Below are 15,544 nucleotides of genomic sequence, written 5' to 3'. Positions count from 1 at the left end.
AATGATGTAACTATGCAGTATGTGTGTGTATCAGCCCTGAAAAACCTTATCTCCATGAGACTCATAGCTCTAAAATAATTTTTCAGTAGACAGTGCTGTCCTGGATATGCTTCTGTTGAAGTAAAATTCACTGGAATGAGTATGTTTCGCATCATACTGATTGTGGGAAACTAAGAAGTGCATTGTATATCATGCCAATTTATGATGTTGGGAGTTGTGATGTTCCCAACCTGCATCTGAATACTTTGAAACATATATCTGGCACCATACAGAGGCCAAATAAGTTGAGTTCTTCACTTTATCAGGCATGTGCTCTAGTCTGCTTCCCTCTAACTTTAGGTATTTAGTTCAAAGCCTGAAACAAAAAGTTGACCGATTATTTCCTTCTGGGCAGCTGCTAAGCAAATCTGCTGGTACTGCTTTATTACTGTCATCGGTTCATACAAACTGTGCCAAAACAGTCTATTAATCTTAAAAACATGGGCAGACATTCTAATGGAACTGCAGTAAGTTAAAACTTCTTTTTCTCCTGACAAGTCAGCTTAAACCATGAAACCTAGACATTCTTTTTAAGTGTCCTTGGACACTTTATCAGTGTATAATATAATATTGAAAGTTGTTTGGAATAAAATATTGTCAAGGTTCTCAGGATCTTTTCTGCACCATGGCATTGCGTTCATGTTTACCAATGAAAAGTCTGGTCTGCTGCTCAGATACATAGCCTTCCCCAACTTGGTGTCCTGCAGATGTTTTGGACTGTCATTAGTCATGCTAGCTGGGGATGGATAGAAGATGGAGTCCCAAACATCTGGGGAAGACGGACGTAGGGTGATAAAGATTCATGTCTATGTTTTCCCCCATGTTGAGAATTTTTATGAATACTCTAGATTTTCATATTGCTTGTCCATCGCATCTGGTACTCAAAAAAGTATATTAACACAGAGATTCCCATTTAGCTATCATGGATAATAGCAGTTTTGTTGATACTTAGCCAGAAACCTTTCCTCAGATGCTTACAGTCCTTTGCATTCTTCACATCAAAAAGATACTAAAAAATGAAAAAAAAACTTTATTGTGGCACAGGAATCGGATTGCATCCTAGGCCTATGAAGACTTTATGCCTTATGCTGATATCACTTCAGAACCTTTCATTTAATGCAGTGGTTTGTAGGAGCTCGAGAAAGAGTTTAATTTTATGTGAGGAATTAATATAATTATTACATAAAAGTTTTTCAAAGATTTTCCAGGAGGTTCTAAAAGAAACTACCATGAAATTACTCTTGGTCTGCCTTCAAGGTTCATTCTGATAGGAATTATTCCCTCTCCATTCAAATACATCCACAGGTGTAGCTTTTTCTTTTACATGCTTCATTGTGGCAGTGAAACTAATATCTATAAAATGTTTGTGGAAAAGGTTGCTCTAATTGCGGATCTTGTTGTTGATTCTGTGCTAAGTGTTAAATGTCATTGGTACGATATTCTAATTTCGCTATGGTGTGATGCTCATTACAGCATGGCAATTTAAGTTCACACCCCAAAAGAACTCTGAACTTTTGGTCAGTCCGCCTTGCTTTTAACTAAGTTTGACCTTCCTGTGCTCTCTCACAGTGGGAAAGGTCATTTGGATTCCTGATCCCTTGATAATTACAGATGCCATCCATAGTTCTCTGCACAGTTAGGTAAGGAGGTAAAGTTGGAAACTAAATAAACGCTCAGGGGGTTTTAAGGAGCCATAGAGATGTCTTGCTGTGCAGAAATGTACTTCTCATGAGTGTTGTGTTATTGCTGTTTTTAATGTTAATGGGATCAGGGTGTTAAAATATGCATTCAACATGCTTAAAGTATGTGACATGTTATATACATGGCACAACTTACAACACAGGCAAGAATGGGAAGATGAATTATGGCAGCATAACATGCAGCTAAAAAGCAGCCTGCAGTGCTTTGTGTTTCTCTGAAATTCTTGTGGGGTACTACAATGTACCCATTTCATAAAAAAAGAACTGGTAGTCCTCAGAACCTTCCCACCCAAAAAAAGCAGGGAAAATTACACTTACACTTATGGGACAGTCAGAGGGGCTTGATGGGAACCAAAAAGGTGTCTGAGTGTCCCATACTACTCATGAGCACCATGTTTGGTACCTCAAGTCTACGTGCATGTGCCACAGTATCACTACGCACAGTGCTAAAAATTGTATCATCTAACATTAATTTATTTGTTTATGTGAGGGAGAGCTTCCACAAAAACAAGAAGATGTAGGTTTGGGACAGCATGGAACAATCTGTCTTAGTGCAACCAACATTTTACATGTACAGTATGAAAGGGAATCTTGTTACATAAATGCCATGGTCATATAATAGTAATTCCTTAATCCAAAAAAAGAAAAAGTGGGTCATAGCACAGTCTGTTTTCAGCCACGTACTTTTCAAAGTAATGAATTCCACCAGCTTGACTTACAGAAGTCATTTTCTTACTAAACTACTGATGGCCGGAAACCAAACAAACATAACTAAATTTTTAAAAGTTGGCCTTTCTGCCTGAGGCAGGTCCTCTCTCCATGATGGATGGAAGGGTGGAGAAAGGAGTAAGGAAAACAAGACTACAAAAAGAACTGGAGCTCTGCATTTCTTCCCTTCCAGCTCCTTGGCAGGACTTGGGCTACTATATAATGTGTGTCAAAGAGTTACTGTCAGCAACTCCTATACGGCTGCCTTCCCACATTCAGTCTCTTGGCTGGTTCTGATCACATGTCCTAGTCTAACTAATGTTGCTTCTTTCTTTCTTTCTTTCTTTCTTTCTTTCTTTCTTTCTTTCTTTCTTTCTTTCTTTCTTGTCTAGACAGTAAACTTGTATGATCCAGTTGATATTGACGTTGGGAACATAAAGATTGAATCTCAAACAGAAACTTATTTCATGCCCTTTGGACTAGGGAATAAGAGCAGATTTTTGCTTATATCACAGCCCAGCAAATACTGCTTGGCAGAGGGAAATATTTGATTGTGGCCATTCCATTCCTATTGCCACACTCTCAAAATACAATATGTATATAAGGGCAACATGAGATGGTGGGAGGAGCACACATTTCCAAATACATACGGTATTTATTTTTGAAGCGGTGAACTGTAGCAAGGGGAACCAGAACCTAGTCTAGTGACCCCCAAAGCAGAACCCATTACATTTCTTACCTTCTCTCCTCCATAAGGTACCACGGCAGGTTCAGCAATACAAAAATGCAATGTTAAAATCAGTTTAAAACAGTTTCACCTAGAAGAACAGGAACTTATGGTATTCTTTAAACCCTTGGAAGAGTTTGCCTTTTCGCTCAGCTTTGCTAAAACATTAATTTCATCTGATATTTTTTAAGAAAAAAAACCTTAAAGGCCAACTGGAGCAAAGCTATCCCTTTTACCACTTGCAAAAGGCTAACAGTCATCTGTGTTTCCCCTTTTTTAAGACGTAGCCATAAAGTAAGCCATGGCAGGATTTTTAAACATTTGCTAAATATAAGATATACCCCGAAAATAAGACATACCTCCATGCCGTGTGGAGCGAGACCACCGAGCGCCCCAACCAACCAGCGGGACTCAGAACGCTGGCTGCAGCAGCAGGAGGAGGAGGCCTGCTGGCTCGGTGCCTGGAGCCAGCTGCTGCTGCAGCGACGAGCGCGCAGAGCGCCCAAGCCAGCAGTCTTGCCTCTGCCTGGCCCGGCCAAGGAGACCTGCCTCCCCGCCTCCCAGAACCAGTGGCTGCAGCATGGAGTGCGCCGAGTGCTCCGCAGGACCGAGCACTTGGAGCGCTCTGTCGGGCCAGGCGGAGCGCCTGAGCCAGCGGCCTCCGCCTGGCCCGGCCGAGGAGACCTGCCTCCCCACCGCCCAGAACTGGCGGCTGCAGCGTGGAGCGCACTGAGCGCTCCGCAGTGCCAAGCGCTTGGAGTGTCCGGCCGGGCGGAGCACCTAAGCCAGTTTTTCTTCTTGTTTTCTTCCCTTTTTGTAATGTACAGAAAAGGAAACTATATCTTATCATCATCAGGTAATTAAAAAACTAAGACACCCCACCGAAAATAAGACACCCTGTGTTTTTTTGAGAAAAAAAGTTATAAGACGGTGTCTTAAAAAAGGGAAAACACGGTACTGCTGGGTGAGGCATGATCCCGACATGACTGAAGAGAGAACTCTGGTTTCAAGGCTTATTCATATCTTGCATTATGGGCAGTCAGCTCAAAATATCAGGTTCTCCAGTGCCTCTCTTTCTCATAGGAATAAAATATCAAATGAACTGCACTGCATTTATTTGAATGTGGTATCCCCTAAGCACATGCCACTTGGAGATAGGGGTCCAAGGAAATACTTCATTAAAATAAATGCATCGTCCATTTTGTTTGTACTGCATGTTGTGCTTGGCACTAACTGGGTATGTGAGGCCTGAGACTTGTGTTGGGTGGAGAGCAGGGGCGATGCAATGGGGAGTACTGCCACTCCTGCCACCTTCTTCTGCTGCCACCTGCTCTGCTACACACCCTGCCACATCCACCAGTGGCAGAGAAGCGGCACAGCCATTGGCACTGATTTGGGGCAAGATCACACTGGTTTCAGGTGATATCTCACCCAAAATGGTTGTGATCTTGCCCAAAATTTGCACTAATGGCGGCACGTCACCACCGCTGATGGAGGTGACAGGGCACCCATGGGCATGCTGCCTGGGGGGCTTCTGCTACCTGAAGCAACATCCTCACCCTACCTTAGCCAGCACTTTGAGAGTTTTCCTTGCCTGTGATGCCTAGACAGGCTCTCAAATGATTTGGTGCTTGCTAAGAGTGATCATGCCAAGGACCTTAAAATCTCCCTGAAGGTACAAACAGCACATTGTTTAATAGAGTCAAAGCAAGAGCATGCGCATTTATCACTTAAAACCCTTACAAATTTATATGACACACTCATATCTGTCCTCAGTTTGAGGGCTGTCCTCACTGTGCTTGAATATGTGCCAGAACAAGAAAAAAATTGTTCATGTGCTTCTAAATCGTCAAAATCCATGTGCAATATAAAGCTGGAACCAGAAGGCCAATCTTCTTTTATGGACTAGAAATAAACTCCTCTAAGTTGTAAGAAGAATAGAAAGTTGTAAGAAGAATTAACTGATACAGACCTAATTTTAACTAGTGGTACTACTTGGTGCCACTGGAACAGCGACATTTCCTTGTGCTAAGTTTGTTTGCTGCTCATAAATCTGTGCCTGACTTAATTCCATCTGCTTGCTAGTACATATATGTATGGGCTTATAAATCAAACTTGCACTTAATGTGCTGTCTAAGAGTTGAATGATAAAGTATTGGATGGTAATATGAAGTATTGCTAGTGAATGGGAGTTTTGTGTCAGATGTTTGATGACAAGGGTGGAAAAGAACAAAATCCAAAATGCGCTGTTTTGTTTTGCTTTCCTTCCTCTGAGATAATGAAAGTGAGATCGTACATGTCCTTTTAGGCCTTAGGCTTCGATCCACACGCATACCCTTATGCTAAAATAATTGAAAGGAGGGGGTTGGATTGAGAGTAGGAGTCCCTCCATGCACTTCTGCAGACTCAGATGCCCTCCTGTGAGCCACTGAACATGCAAGCAGATGTCAGGCTTGCTTGTGGTAAGCCACAAAATAAGGTATTCGGAGGGTCAGTCTGAGCTGGCCTGTCTCCACCTTGTGCAGCAGCTGCAGCTCTGTAGAGCTGCAGTGGTGGTGGTGAGGAGTTAGGATTACTCTATTAGTAAATGTGCTCTAACAATTGCTGTTTGGCGTTTGGCTGGCTGTGTCTCAGACTAATATAACATTTCTGGGGGTTGATGAGACTGTGTGAATACAAAGGGATATTAGATTATGTTCAGTACACTTTTAGTCAGTGGAATGTGCAGAGATTAACAACCAGACATCATTAGCAGTCAGAGCCAAGTGTGGCCACCCAGAAAAAAGTAGGCCATTTGGCATTATGTACGTTTCCCGCAGGCACTTGTGATTTTAAAACTTCCTCTTGGATACATCTTTGTACCCCAGCTACTTCATTAAACACTGGTGTTATGTGCATGCTGGATTAATCGCAGCTAAAGAAGCAGCAATGTGTATCTCCATTGCACTTTGAGAATTTGAAGCAGTCACACAATCATCACAGATAGGATGAGTTGTTACAAAGTGGGTGCTCTCCAGCTTTTGTTGGTTTCCCCCTAGAAGCAAGTTTGAAAGCTGCTCTGAAACCTTATTGATTTTACACTTCAGCTGTCTGGCTCTATTATAAAGCCTTTCTCTTTTTAGCAGGGTCATATTGACCCAAAATATCCCCCAGTGTCTGACATATCTTGACCCCTTATCTAGCACCACCTTTTCATCCATGCATTGAGAATCCACTGCCGGTCCTATATGTAGAACAGATAGCATTTCTATAAATCGGGTGTTGAATCTGTGGCCTTCCTAGTGTTGGACTTCATGACAGAGATGCATAAGATTGCACATGGTGTGGGGAAACTGGAAAGGGAGATGCTAGACCTTGGGGTCATCAATTGAAGCTGAATGCTGAAATATTCAGGACATACAAAAATAGGTACTTTTTCACAGAGTGAGTACTTAAACTGTTTGAGGGCTTCCCATAAGCATCTGGTTGGCCACTGTGAGAATAGGATGCTGGACTAAGTTAGGCCTTTGGCCTAATCCATATTATATAGTCTTATGGATGTTTACTTCCCTGCCTTCCTTGACCTATTGCTGAATTCACCTAAGTGCTTAAATTGCCTCCTTACCATCTTCTCAGTGCTTAATTACTGGTGCTCCCTTGTGCTCGCAGAGTAGTAGCTTGTTTATACACTCCTATGGCTAGTTTGTCCCAGTTCTTTTGCAACGAATTAGAGTAAGAGGCCTAACTTAAAAAAAAAAAGAGTGTGTGGCTACCTTGAAATTCCAAGGCTAATCCAGTTCAGTCGGATATCTTAGCTGCCTTGGACAGCATCAGACTGCAGTTGCCACTACTATAGGTGCCACATAATACCTATACCGCATGTGTAAGAATTCAGTTGTTTAGTATGGCATCACCCACACTTTGGAACTCCCTGCCGATTGAGATCAAGCAGGCACCTTCACTGTACTCTTTTCAGCACCTGCTAAAAACATTCTTGTTTAGGCAAGCCTACCCAGATGCTTAGAAAGTTGAGGTAAATGCAATAATTTTTGAGATTCTGCAGCACAGTTGACATTAAATACAATTGACCTGTCGCATTCCTTAAAAAGGGGGGAGTCCATTAAAAATGTGTAGTTTTGATATCACTAAACATCACTGGCAACAAGATATTTCTTTCACAAATACGCTACTTTGACTTGTGCATACTCTTCTTTTCTGCACTGGTAGAGTTTTAAAATGAAACCTGCATCCTAAAATGACATAGATCTAAAACTGCATACACCTGTTGGCAGTTTTGACCTCAAATTCCAATTTAAACATAAGTGAAATCTGAAATCTGCCAATATTGCGATCTCTTGGTAAAGAGCACACTTTTGCACCTTCAGTAGTGGAAACAAGCTTCAGGAATGTGAGAGACTAATTTGGTTTGGCTTAAAAGCCTCAGTGTTACAAATTAATCAGCTTGGTCCGAAAAGTCTAGAACTCATTAACTTTAAAGGCTTTGCCGGTTCTCATAGCTGAACTTAAGTTTTAGCATAAATAAGGCTTTCTTTTGTCACCTGCATCATCATGGCATCCCACATCTCTTACTCACAGCCTGATCCAGTGCATATTTGTTCATAATTGAGTTCAATGGGACTTATTCCCTAGTTAGTCTGCATAGGATTACAGTCCTGCAGTGTAATTCTAGCATGCTTACTTGGGGGCAAGACTCATTGTATTCAAGCATGCAAAGGAGTGCAGCCTTAGCCTACTATGAAATGTGTTACCTATTAGCTTTTTATATTTTTGAGCTAGTGTGCTGTATAAATCTACATTGAATGCTTTGTTTTATTTAAATCACTGGAATAGAAGAATAATCTTACTGAAAGAAATAAGAGCTTACATGTGATACCTATTATTTAATTAATTTCACAGTGACTTTTTTCCCCCCAGCCTGTTAAATAAAAGAAAGAAAGCCATGTGTTCTCAGTCCTTCAGATACAATGGAAGGAATTCAACATCACACTAGGGCAATTGTTCCATCGGAACAAGTATTTTGGCTTTCCAGGCAGAGAATCTCCCATCTTCCCCCACCCCACCCCCGCTGTGTTTCTCTGGGGCCAATTTCAGGGGCATTTGTGGGAAGAGGAGGGAAAGCCCCCTTACACAAGAGGAAGTCCTTGATCAGCGCTTCCGCTGATGGGACTCAATTGAGTACCACTCTGTGCATCAATAAATTTGCCTTTGTTTGTTTTAAACATAGGCACGGTTGGGAATATGTTTGCATAGTCATAATTTAGAATTAGTCGTATTAGGGATTTTAGGTTAGGCCTTTTAATTTTATTACTGACAGTGTACCTTTTAATCAGTCTTTTAAAAATTGTGCTAACATTTAGTAAAGAAAATATTTTAATTGACAGGCAGTGCTTTTTTCTGGGGGTACTCATGGGTACACAGCACCAGCACCTCTTTTTCTGGAAGAAAGGCACTGTTGACAGGTAACATGATGGGAAAAGGTTGAAAAAAGATGATGCTTTGGAGGGCATTTGTAAAACCTTTAATAAAGGAATGGCAGAGAACCTGTGCCTCTTGGGGTGTTGTTGGACTCCAGCTCCATCAGGCAGCATAGCAAATGGTCAGTGATTATGGGAGCTGTAATCCAGCAATATCTGGAGAACCATAGATTCCCCATCTAAGGTTCCACAGTTGGTAGAAAGGTTTGTGCTAATCTAGGTTTTGCGGTCAATTATTAGCAGTGGAAATGAAAGTGCAAATATTGTAAGCTAGGATGTTGGAAGCCTATTTTTATTTTTTATTCCTACCCTCATTTTGGTCTATGTCATCTTCAGTGTGCTCTTCTTCTCACTCATATTACAATTTATTTTTTCTGCACTGATCCTCCCCTTTTGCATGCTTTCATGAATCATTCCAAACTGACCTTATTCAGTTACTGAGTAAACTGAGGAGGATTTTGTGGTTGCCTAGCCATCAGCGGATACAGTCCTCAGTCACTTTGGGGTGAACCTGAAAATGCTTGGACAAGCACATCTGGTAGACAATCATGAATTACTTCCTACTCACCACTGCCTTTTGAGCAGTGAATAGTAGAGATGGAATTGGATGCCCATTAACATATGATGGTGACTTTAAAAAATGTAGTGTGGCCACTGGGATGTCCTTCTGGCACATGGTGAGTCAACTCAGTCCTCAGGCATTTGGAAATCTATAGAAAGGTGATGGATTGTGTAGTGAGGGTGCTGTAGGTTAGAACTTCCACACAGTAAACTTGGTGACTGCTTAATTAATGGACCTTGGGTTCCATTCAGCCTGCCAAAGAAAGAAGGGGAGAAGGTGGTGAAGAACCAACGTGAGTGTTAAATGTGTCCAGGGCATCTGCCTTCAGTTGCTTAACTTTCCCCGCCTCTGGACAAAATATAGAAATTATGGGAGAATTGTATGTTATTCCAAGAGGAGTTATCAAAGAGCTTCTAGCTGTTGGAATTGTTCAACTTTCAACTTCATTTGTGTCCTAAATGATAGGACTCAAAGCAACATCAGAGAAAACAAGTAAGGATGTTCTTGTCTATTGTTCCCCTAAAATTGTAGACTTCAGTGCCTTGGGTTTTGAAAGTAGTTTTATTGCCAACTTTTTGTTGAAATCAATACTATAATGAAACAAAATATTTTTGTGCTTAGACTGCCATTGTTGAACCCACGGCATTTGCAGACTAGGATAAGGTTTGTACTGAAAAGGGAAACCCAAATGGAAAATACAGAGTGAACAGCCGGACCTATTTGATTTGATTATGGAGGATGTTTCTTTATTCTGTCTTTCCTTGTGCAATCTGAAAACAGTAGCAGGGGGTTACAAGCAGAGTTCATCATCAGGTTGTCAATCACTGTCATTTAACATTTGCAGTGGGAGATGTCTTTATTCAAGGACAGCTGGGCAAATCAGAAGCACAGATTTGCAGTTAGCAGTCTGTCCTGCCTACACTAAACAAACAGGGACAGGGCATACAGACCGGCCTCTCGCATAAAAAAATATAATGGACTGTGCTGACCTTGGTGCCCTCCATTCAGCTTCATTCCCAGTTGTATAAAAGCTTCAGTGCCCATTCTCAATTTCCTTTAATTACTTACATGATGCAGATAAGAAAATGAACTTCACTTACAATCATCCATCACACACAGGAAATGAAGTAGGCAAGTTGTTTGAAACAAGAGGAGTGTTTTGGAAGTAAATAAAACAGGTTGTATTTGGGGGGAGGGAAGGAGTCTCGGGAGCTATTTTCTTTTTGCAGAAATACCAGCTAAGCTGCAGCTACTCCTTTGACCCTGCCTTCCCTACTCCAGCCTCTCCCCCCCCCCAGCCTAGTCTGTCTCCCAGTTGTAGCTGCTAGGCCGTATTGAGTGGGAGGGGGAAAATCTCCTTGGTAAATATTCTTTAAAATATCTTTAAAAGGGTGCAAGTTAAATAAGAGTGAGGCAAACATGCAGAATTCAATAGGGCTTAAAATGGTGGTGACCTTTAGGTTCTGAAAATAAATGACCACAGTTTTCACAAGAGATCTGGCAGAGACATCAAGGATTAGTTAGCAGTTGTCTTCAGTCAGTCTTTTTATGACGAAGAAGAAAGAAACCTGCTTAAAGAGCATGATTTTTATTTTTTTTAAGAAACATAAACTTTATTTCAAAGCTTTTCTAAACATCCTTTTACCTTTTGGCAGTAGCATTGCTACAACATGTGATATTGTTTATAATCAGAAGTGAATACTTTTGTTGAATATTAACAGTGGATACAGTTAAACCTTCCTTCTGCCTCCGTATTTCAACAATGTCAGCAAAGTTCCATTGTCTTTTAGGAACATCTGAAGTTTGGCTAATGTATTTACAGCTTCTTGGGGAGGTGGGGCTTGAAGGAGGATTCATCTGGGCGAACATTTAATTCCTGTGGATTTGTGAGAAATGTAGCCGTTTTGTCCCAGAGATCTACAGTTCAAGAAATGATGGGGAAACCTGACCATATTAATTGTGCATTTGGTGAAATTAAAAGTTGAGAGACCTTTCCCCCTTTAAAAGTATTGATTTTGCCATTGCAAAGCTCTCTCTTGAACATTCTGGTGGGAAACCTGCTAGCTTTGGTAATAAATGCAAAAATAGTAGAATATTGTAAACGCTATCCATTCTTCCCCAAGCACTGCTCTTCCCAGTGAGACCTCTTCTGCCCCCCCCCCCCACCTCTGGCAGGAGAGCTTTAAGGACACATGTGGAACTTGCCCAATGTTTGCTTCTAGTTGCAGCCTCTTGCAGTACATCAGATGCCATCCAGAGGGTATCCCTGCCCTTGTGAGCAGCTTATTGCTTATTGAAGGACACAATGGCTGTTGTGAAGGGAAGGAACAGCAACAAAATCTGCAGAAGCAAGCTCACAGCCCTGTAGATCACAGCCATCATGTTTTCTGCACTAACGTTTCTTCTCTTTCTCCTCCCCCCCCCCTTTTATTATTATTAAGGATGCTGAAGAGTATGCAGACCTTCCAGTACGACATAATGAAGATCAAATGAACAGTGAACTGGCCAAACATGTCCCCGTTGAAGTCAATACGCATTCTTTTGACAGTTCACACACAAAAACCCATCTTCTGATGCAAGCCCATTTTGAACACGCTCTGTTACCGTGCCCGGATTATGTCACTGATACCAAGACGGTGTTAGACCAGTCAATTAGAATATGTCAGGTACAGTTGCACTCTTTTATGATCACTTGCTTGGTTTGCTATTGATCGCTGTCATAATATGGATCCAAGAATGCTCCTGAATTGTTCACAGAGATTACATTAGTACGGCATTCTAGCATTTTTCTGTACAAAATACTTTGCAGTTCTTATTTTGTGCACCCTCACAACGGTCCTGTGAGGTAGGTAGGCTTTAATGGTTCCCCTAGGCAGGGAATGTCAGAAGAAGAAGAATGTAGTGTGTTAATTTAGGGCTGAGATGTAGGCAAAGTCCATGTTGATCCCTCAGAAGTTGTGGTTAGGCAGACACAGATGGGGACAAGGAAGTGGATGTAAGCCCCGCCCTCAAGAGAACGGAATGCGCAGGCTCCTCTTCAGATATTTGTGTAACTAGAACAAACATATGAAGAAGGTTTGTAAGCACATGTAATTGAACACGATTAGAAATCTCACCAATTGGAACCCTGGCTTCTCAGTTTCCAGTGACAGCAAGCGTACCTTCAATTGAACACAATTAAAACTAGGGCTGATGGGAGTTTTTATAGTATCTGGAGGGCACCAGGATGGAGAAGGCTGATTAAGAGAAGCAAGATAATGTTGCGTTTAAACATTAGACTGGATCTGATCAGCACATTCAACAGAATAAAGTAGTAGAGTCATGAAGTGTTAGCATAGATTGTACTATTTCAGTTCGCAGATAGGGGGATCACATTTTTTAAAGACTTTACTAGCTGTAAAAAAAAACTTCCTTAAAAAAGCTTTTAAAAAAGAAAGCCTATTAGAGAATGAGCTAAAGTGGGGAAAAAATTCTGATATGCTAGGGTTTGCTCTCTTTTAAAACTTTGAAGTCTCTCTTTTAAAACTTTAAAGGTGGTGCTTCTATACAGTGGAGCATTCAAAATTGTATTCCCCATTTCCCATCTGACATTGATACAGTCTGTTCTACCACTTTATTCTGCTACATGTGCTAGCCATACTCAGGGGGTGCTGGATATGTGAAATTTATTTATTGGTCTTTTACTGGCTTCATATTAAGCCTAAAGCAAGTCATTAATGTTTCTGTGCATTTAAGCACCCAAGAACTTAATTTTCATGATTCTTCGATTCAGCTGCTTAGAAGTCTACCTTGTTACTATGGCATCCAGCATTGTTTACAACAATAAAGTTCCCAAGCAGTTTTTTTCCCAAATAATATGTGTGTTAAAAATAATACCGTATTCCATTTTTCTGTTAAAAGTGTGTGTGGTTTCTTATCTGTATTGTTGAGCATTTGCATGGCATTAGTTCAATAAGAGTTTCTTGGGGGGGGGGCGGTGCTGAAAAGTTAGCTTCAGTAATTTAAAGTCATCATATTATTATTATTGTACCAGAATATGTGAAATCACTCATTCTTTCTTTGCGTCAAATACTTTATTACTGCAAGTTCAGTGATTAGTTTTCATTCTGCTGTTTGAAACCGCCTTTTGAATTTGTATTAATTGAAAGAGGTAATTGAAGTAGTAATACCTTTCAGTTCTTCACTCAGAGGGCAATCACTACTTCTGAGAAATAATCTGACAGTTGCCCACTTTGCATTTTGATTGGCAGTGAGCCTCCACTTGTAGAATTGTTGATAAAATATTTTACCATTGCCAAGTAGTGAGACTGTCATGGTGCTCGGTCTTAACCTTTGAGAAGTGTTTGCCCATGGATGAGTTAAGCACATCTCAGTAGGGTACCTGTACATTGAGAGAATGTTAGAATTGTATTTCTTAACTGCTTAAGGGAGGTGTTTATGCCTTGATTTTTCACTGCCATGCAACTCCATGGTTTTTATGATTTTTAAATGCCTCATCCAAATCAGAAAACCTACTATACACACACACAGGAGGGGGGGACTTTAGATCAGCTTCTCATTTGACGAGAACTCCCATCATTGTGAAAGGCAGGCGTAGATAGAAATAATTGTGTTGCCCCTTGTAATAAATGGAAGTAGGAATTCATTTCTTTTCCTTCCACTTGCATATATTTTATAGAGAAATTCAGCTGTTTATGCATACCTACCCTTTAATTAGTAGGCAGATTCACATGTGTGTTGTACTTTCAATATACCCATCTGAGTTCTTGTTGTTGTTTAGTCGTGTCCAACTCTTCGTGACTTCATGGACCATAGCACGCCAGGCATTCCTGTCTTCCACTGCCTCCCGCAGTTTGGTCAAACTCATGTTTGTAGCTTCAAGAACACTGTCCAGCCATCTCGTCCTCTGTCGTCCCCTTCTCCTTGTGCCCTCCATCTTTTCCAACATCAGGGTCTTTTCCAGGGAGTCTTCTCATGAGGTGGCCAAAGTATTGTACCCCATATCAAATAAGAAACCATCCTGACGGTGAAATCCGACATAGCACTAAACCTCTCATTCCATCCACAAGGATTTCTCTTTAAGCACAGGACCTCTCTCCACCTCTCCTCTCCCCATTTATCTGTTTTAGGGCATCTCTAAATGGGGCATGCGCAGGGGGAGGAGTCATGTTGCGCAAATGAAAATACAGTGACAGAATGTGGTAGTTGAATAGTGCCCACAGACTTTATCGAGATAGCAGTTTCACACACAGTGTAATTTTCGGACAAAATACTAAGTCTGTAAAATTATTCTTTGGGAGAAATAATAAGCCTGACCTCTGTCACTACTTTGTTGCCAGGCCTCTATTGCTAATTTATCACTGGCTGTGATTTTTGCACCTCATTGCCAGTCAAATTCCACCTTACAATTTTCTCCTTTATATACCATCCAACTAAGACTTATCTTCATGCATATGAAGGCATGCCACAAAGGCACAAGCATAATAACAAATTAAGTACATTTGTTAGTATTTTTGGTTCACGAGACTGGTGGGTTTTGCTGCAAAAGATTAACATGGCTCGCCCTCTGCTAATTTTATACTGTATGTCATTAATATAGTGTAAGATATGCATCCTGATGTGCATGTTGCACCTAGTGTGTTGTTTATTTGTGCAATAATTGTTTGCTCTGATAGTGCCATATTTGGGCCAATTTAATAGCTCAAAAACTTGATTAGAAATTTTGGAAAGTCATGACTTCTATCCAAAAGTGGATTTGGCAAGTAAAAGCCCTTCCATTCAATCCAGATTCCCAGTTTTCACCATACATCTTTCTTCTGTGGCCCCCATCGTGTTTGGGTGTCTAGCTACATGTTTCTTTTGGAACCACTTGGTCATTATTACTGTCCATTTTCAAACATTTCCATGTGCAGATAATTATTCCTGGGTCTTTCAGATACCTTAGCCTTTTTTAAAAAAGTCACTTGGTAGAGGGGGTAAATGTGAATATCCTTCCCTGTACTATGGCTAATAAATCCTTCCCTGTAGCTATGGTTAATAGATTCAAATGAGCATGTCATTTTAAAAAAAAATCTTAATTGCCTATACAGAGTTACTTTCCATCTGTCTAAGCTTTTCCCCCCCACATGTTTGTTTTTAAACACCCCAGGTAGCCGTAAGTACTGCTATGTGGTAGTATATTTGGTGACAATTTGATGATATGGTTCTCTCCTTATGTACAATTCTCTCCCCCTCCCCAAAACTCATGACAAATCTTTTCCCAGTTGGCACTGGAGAAAATGACTAATGCTTAACCCATTTGTGTGATCAATTCACTTAAGCAGCTACTGTGAAA

The 15,544-nt window shown here is 40.9% G+C and overlaps 1 protein-coding gene across 2 annotated transcripts in view; it reads left to right on the top strand.

Annotated features, from left to right (window-relative positions):
• Window positions 1–15,544, top strand: part of ASCC3 (activating signal cointegrator 1 complex subunit 3) — a 203,584-nt gene that overhangs the window by 167,251 nt on the left and 20,789 nt on the right. For both annotated transcript variants that reach the window (XM_035109325.2, XM_035109326.2), the window contains exon 37: window positions 11,652–11,876. In XM_035109325.2, coding sequence (XP_034965216.2) covers window positions 11,652–11,876 — 225 coding nt within the window. The remainder of the gene's footprint in view (window positions 1–11,651; window positions 11,877–15,544) is intronic.

Source organism: Zootoca vivipara, chromosome 3, assembly GCF_963506605.1.
Source record: "Zootoca vivipara chromosome 3, rZooViv1.1, whole genome shotgun sequence".
Lineage (NCBI taxonomy): Eukaryota > Metazoa > Chordata > Lepidosauria > Squamata > Lacertidae > Zootoca > Zootoca vivipara.
The sequence above is the reverse complement of the archived record's forward strand: the minus strand, read 5'-3'. Positions and strand labels throughout refer to the sequence as shown.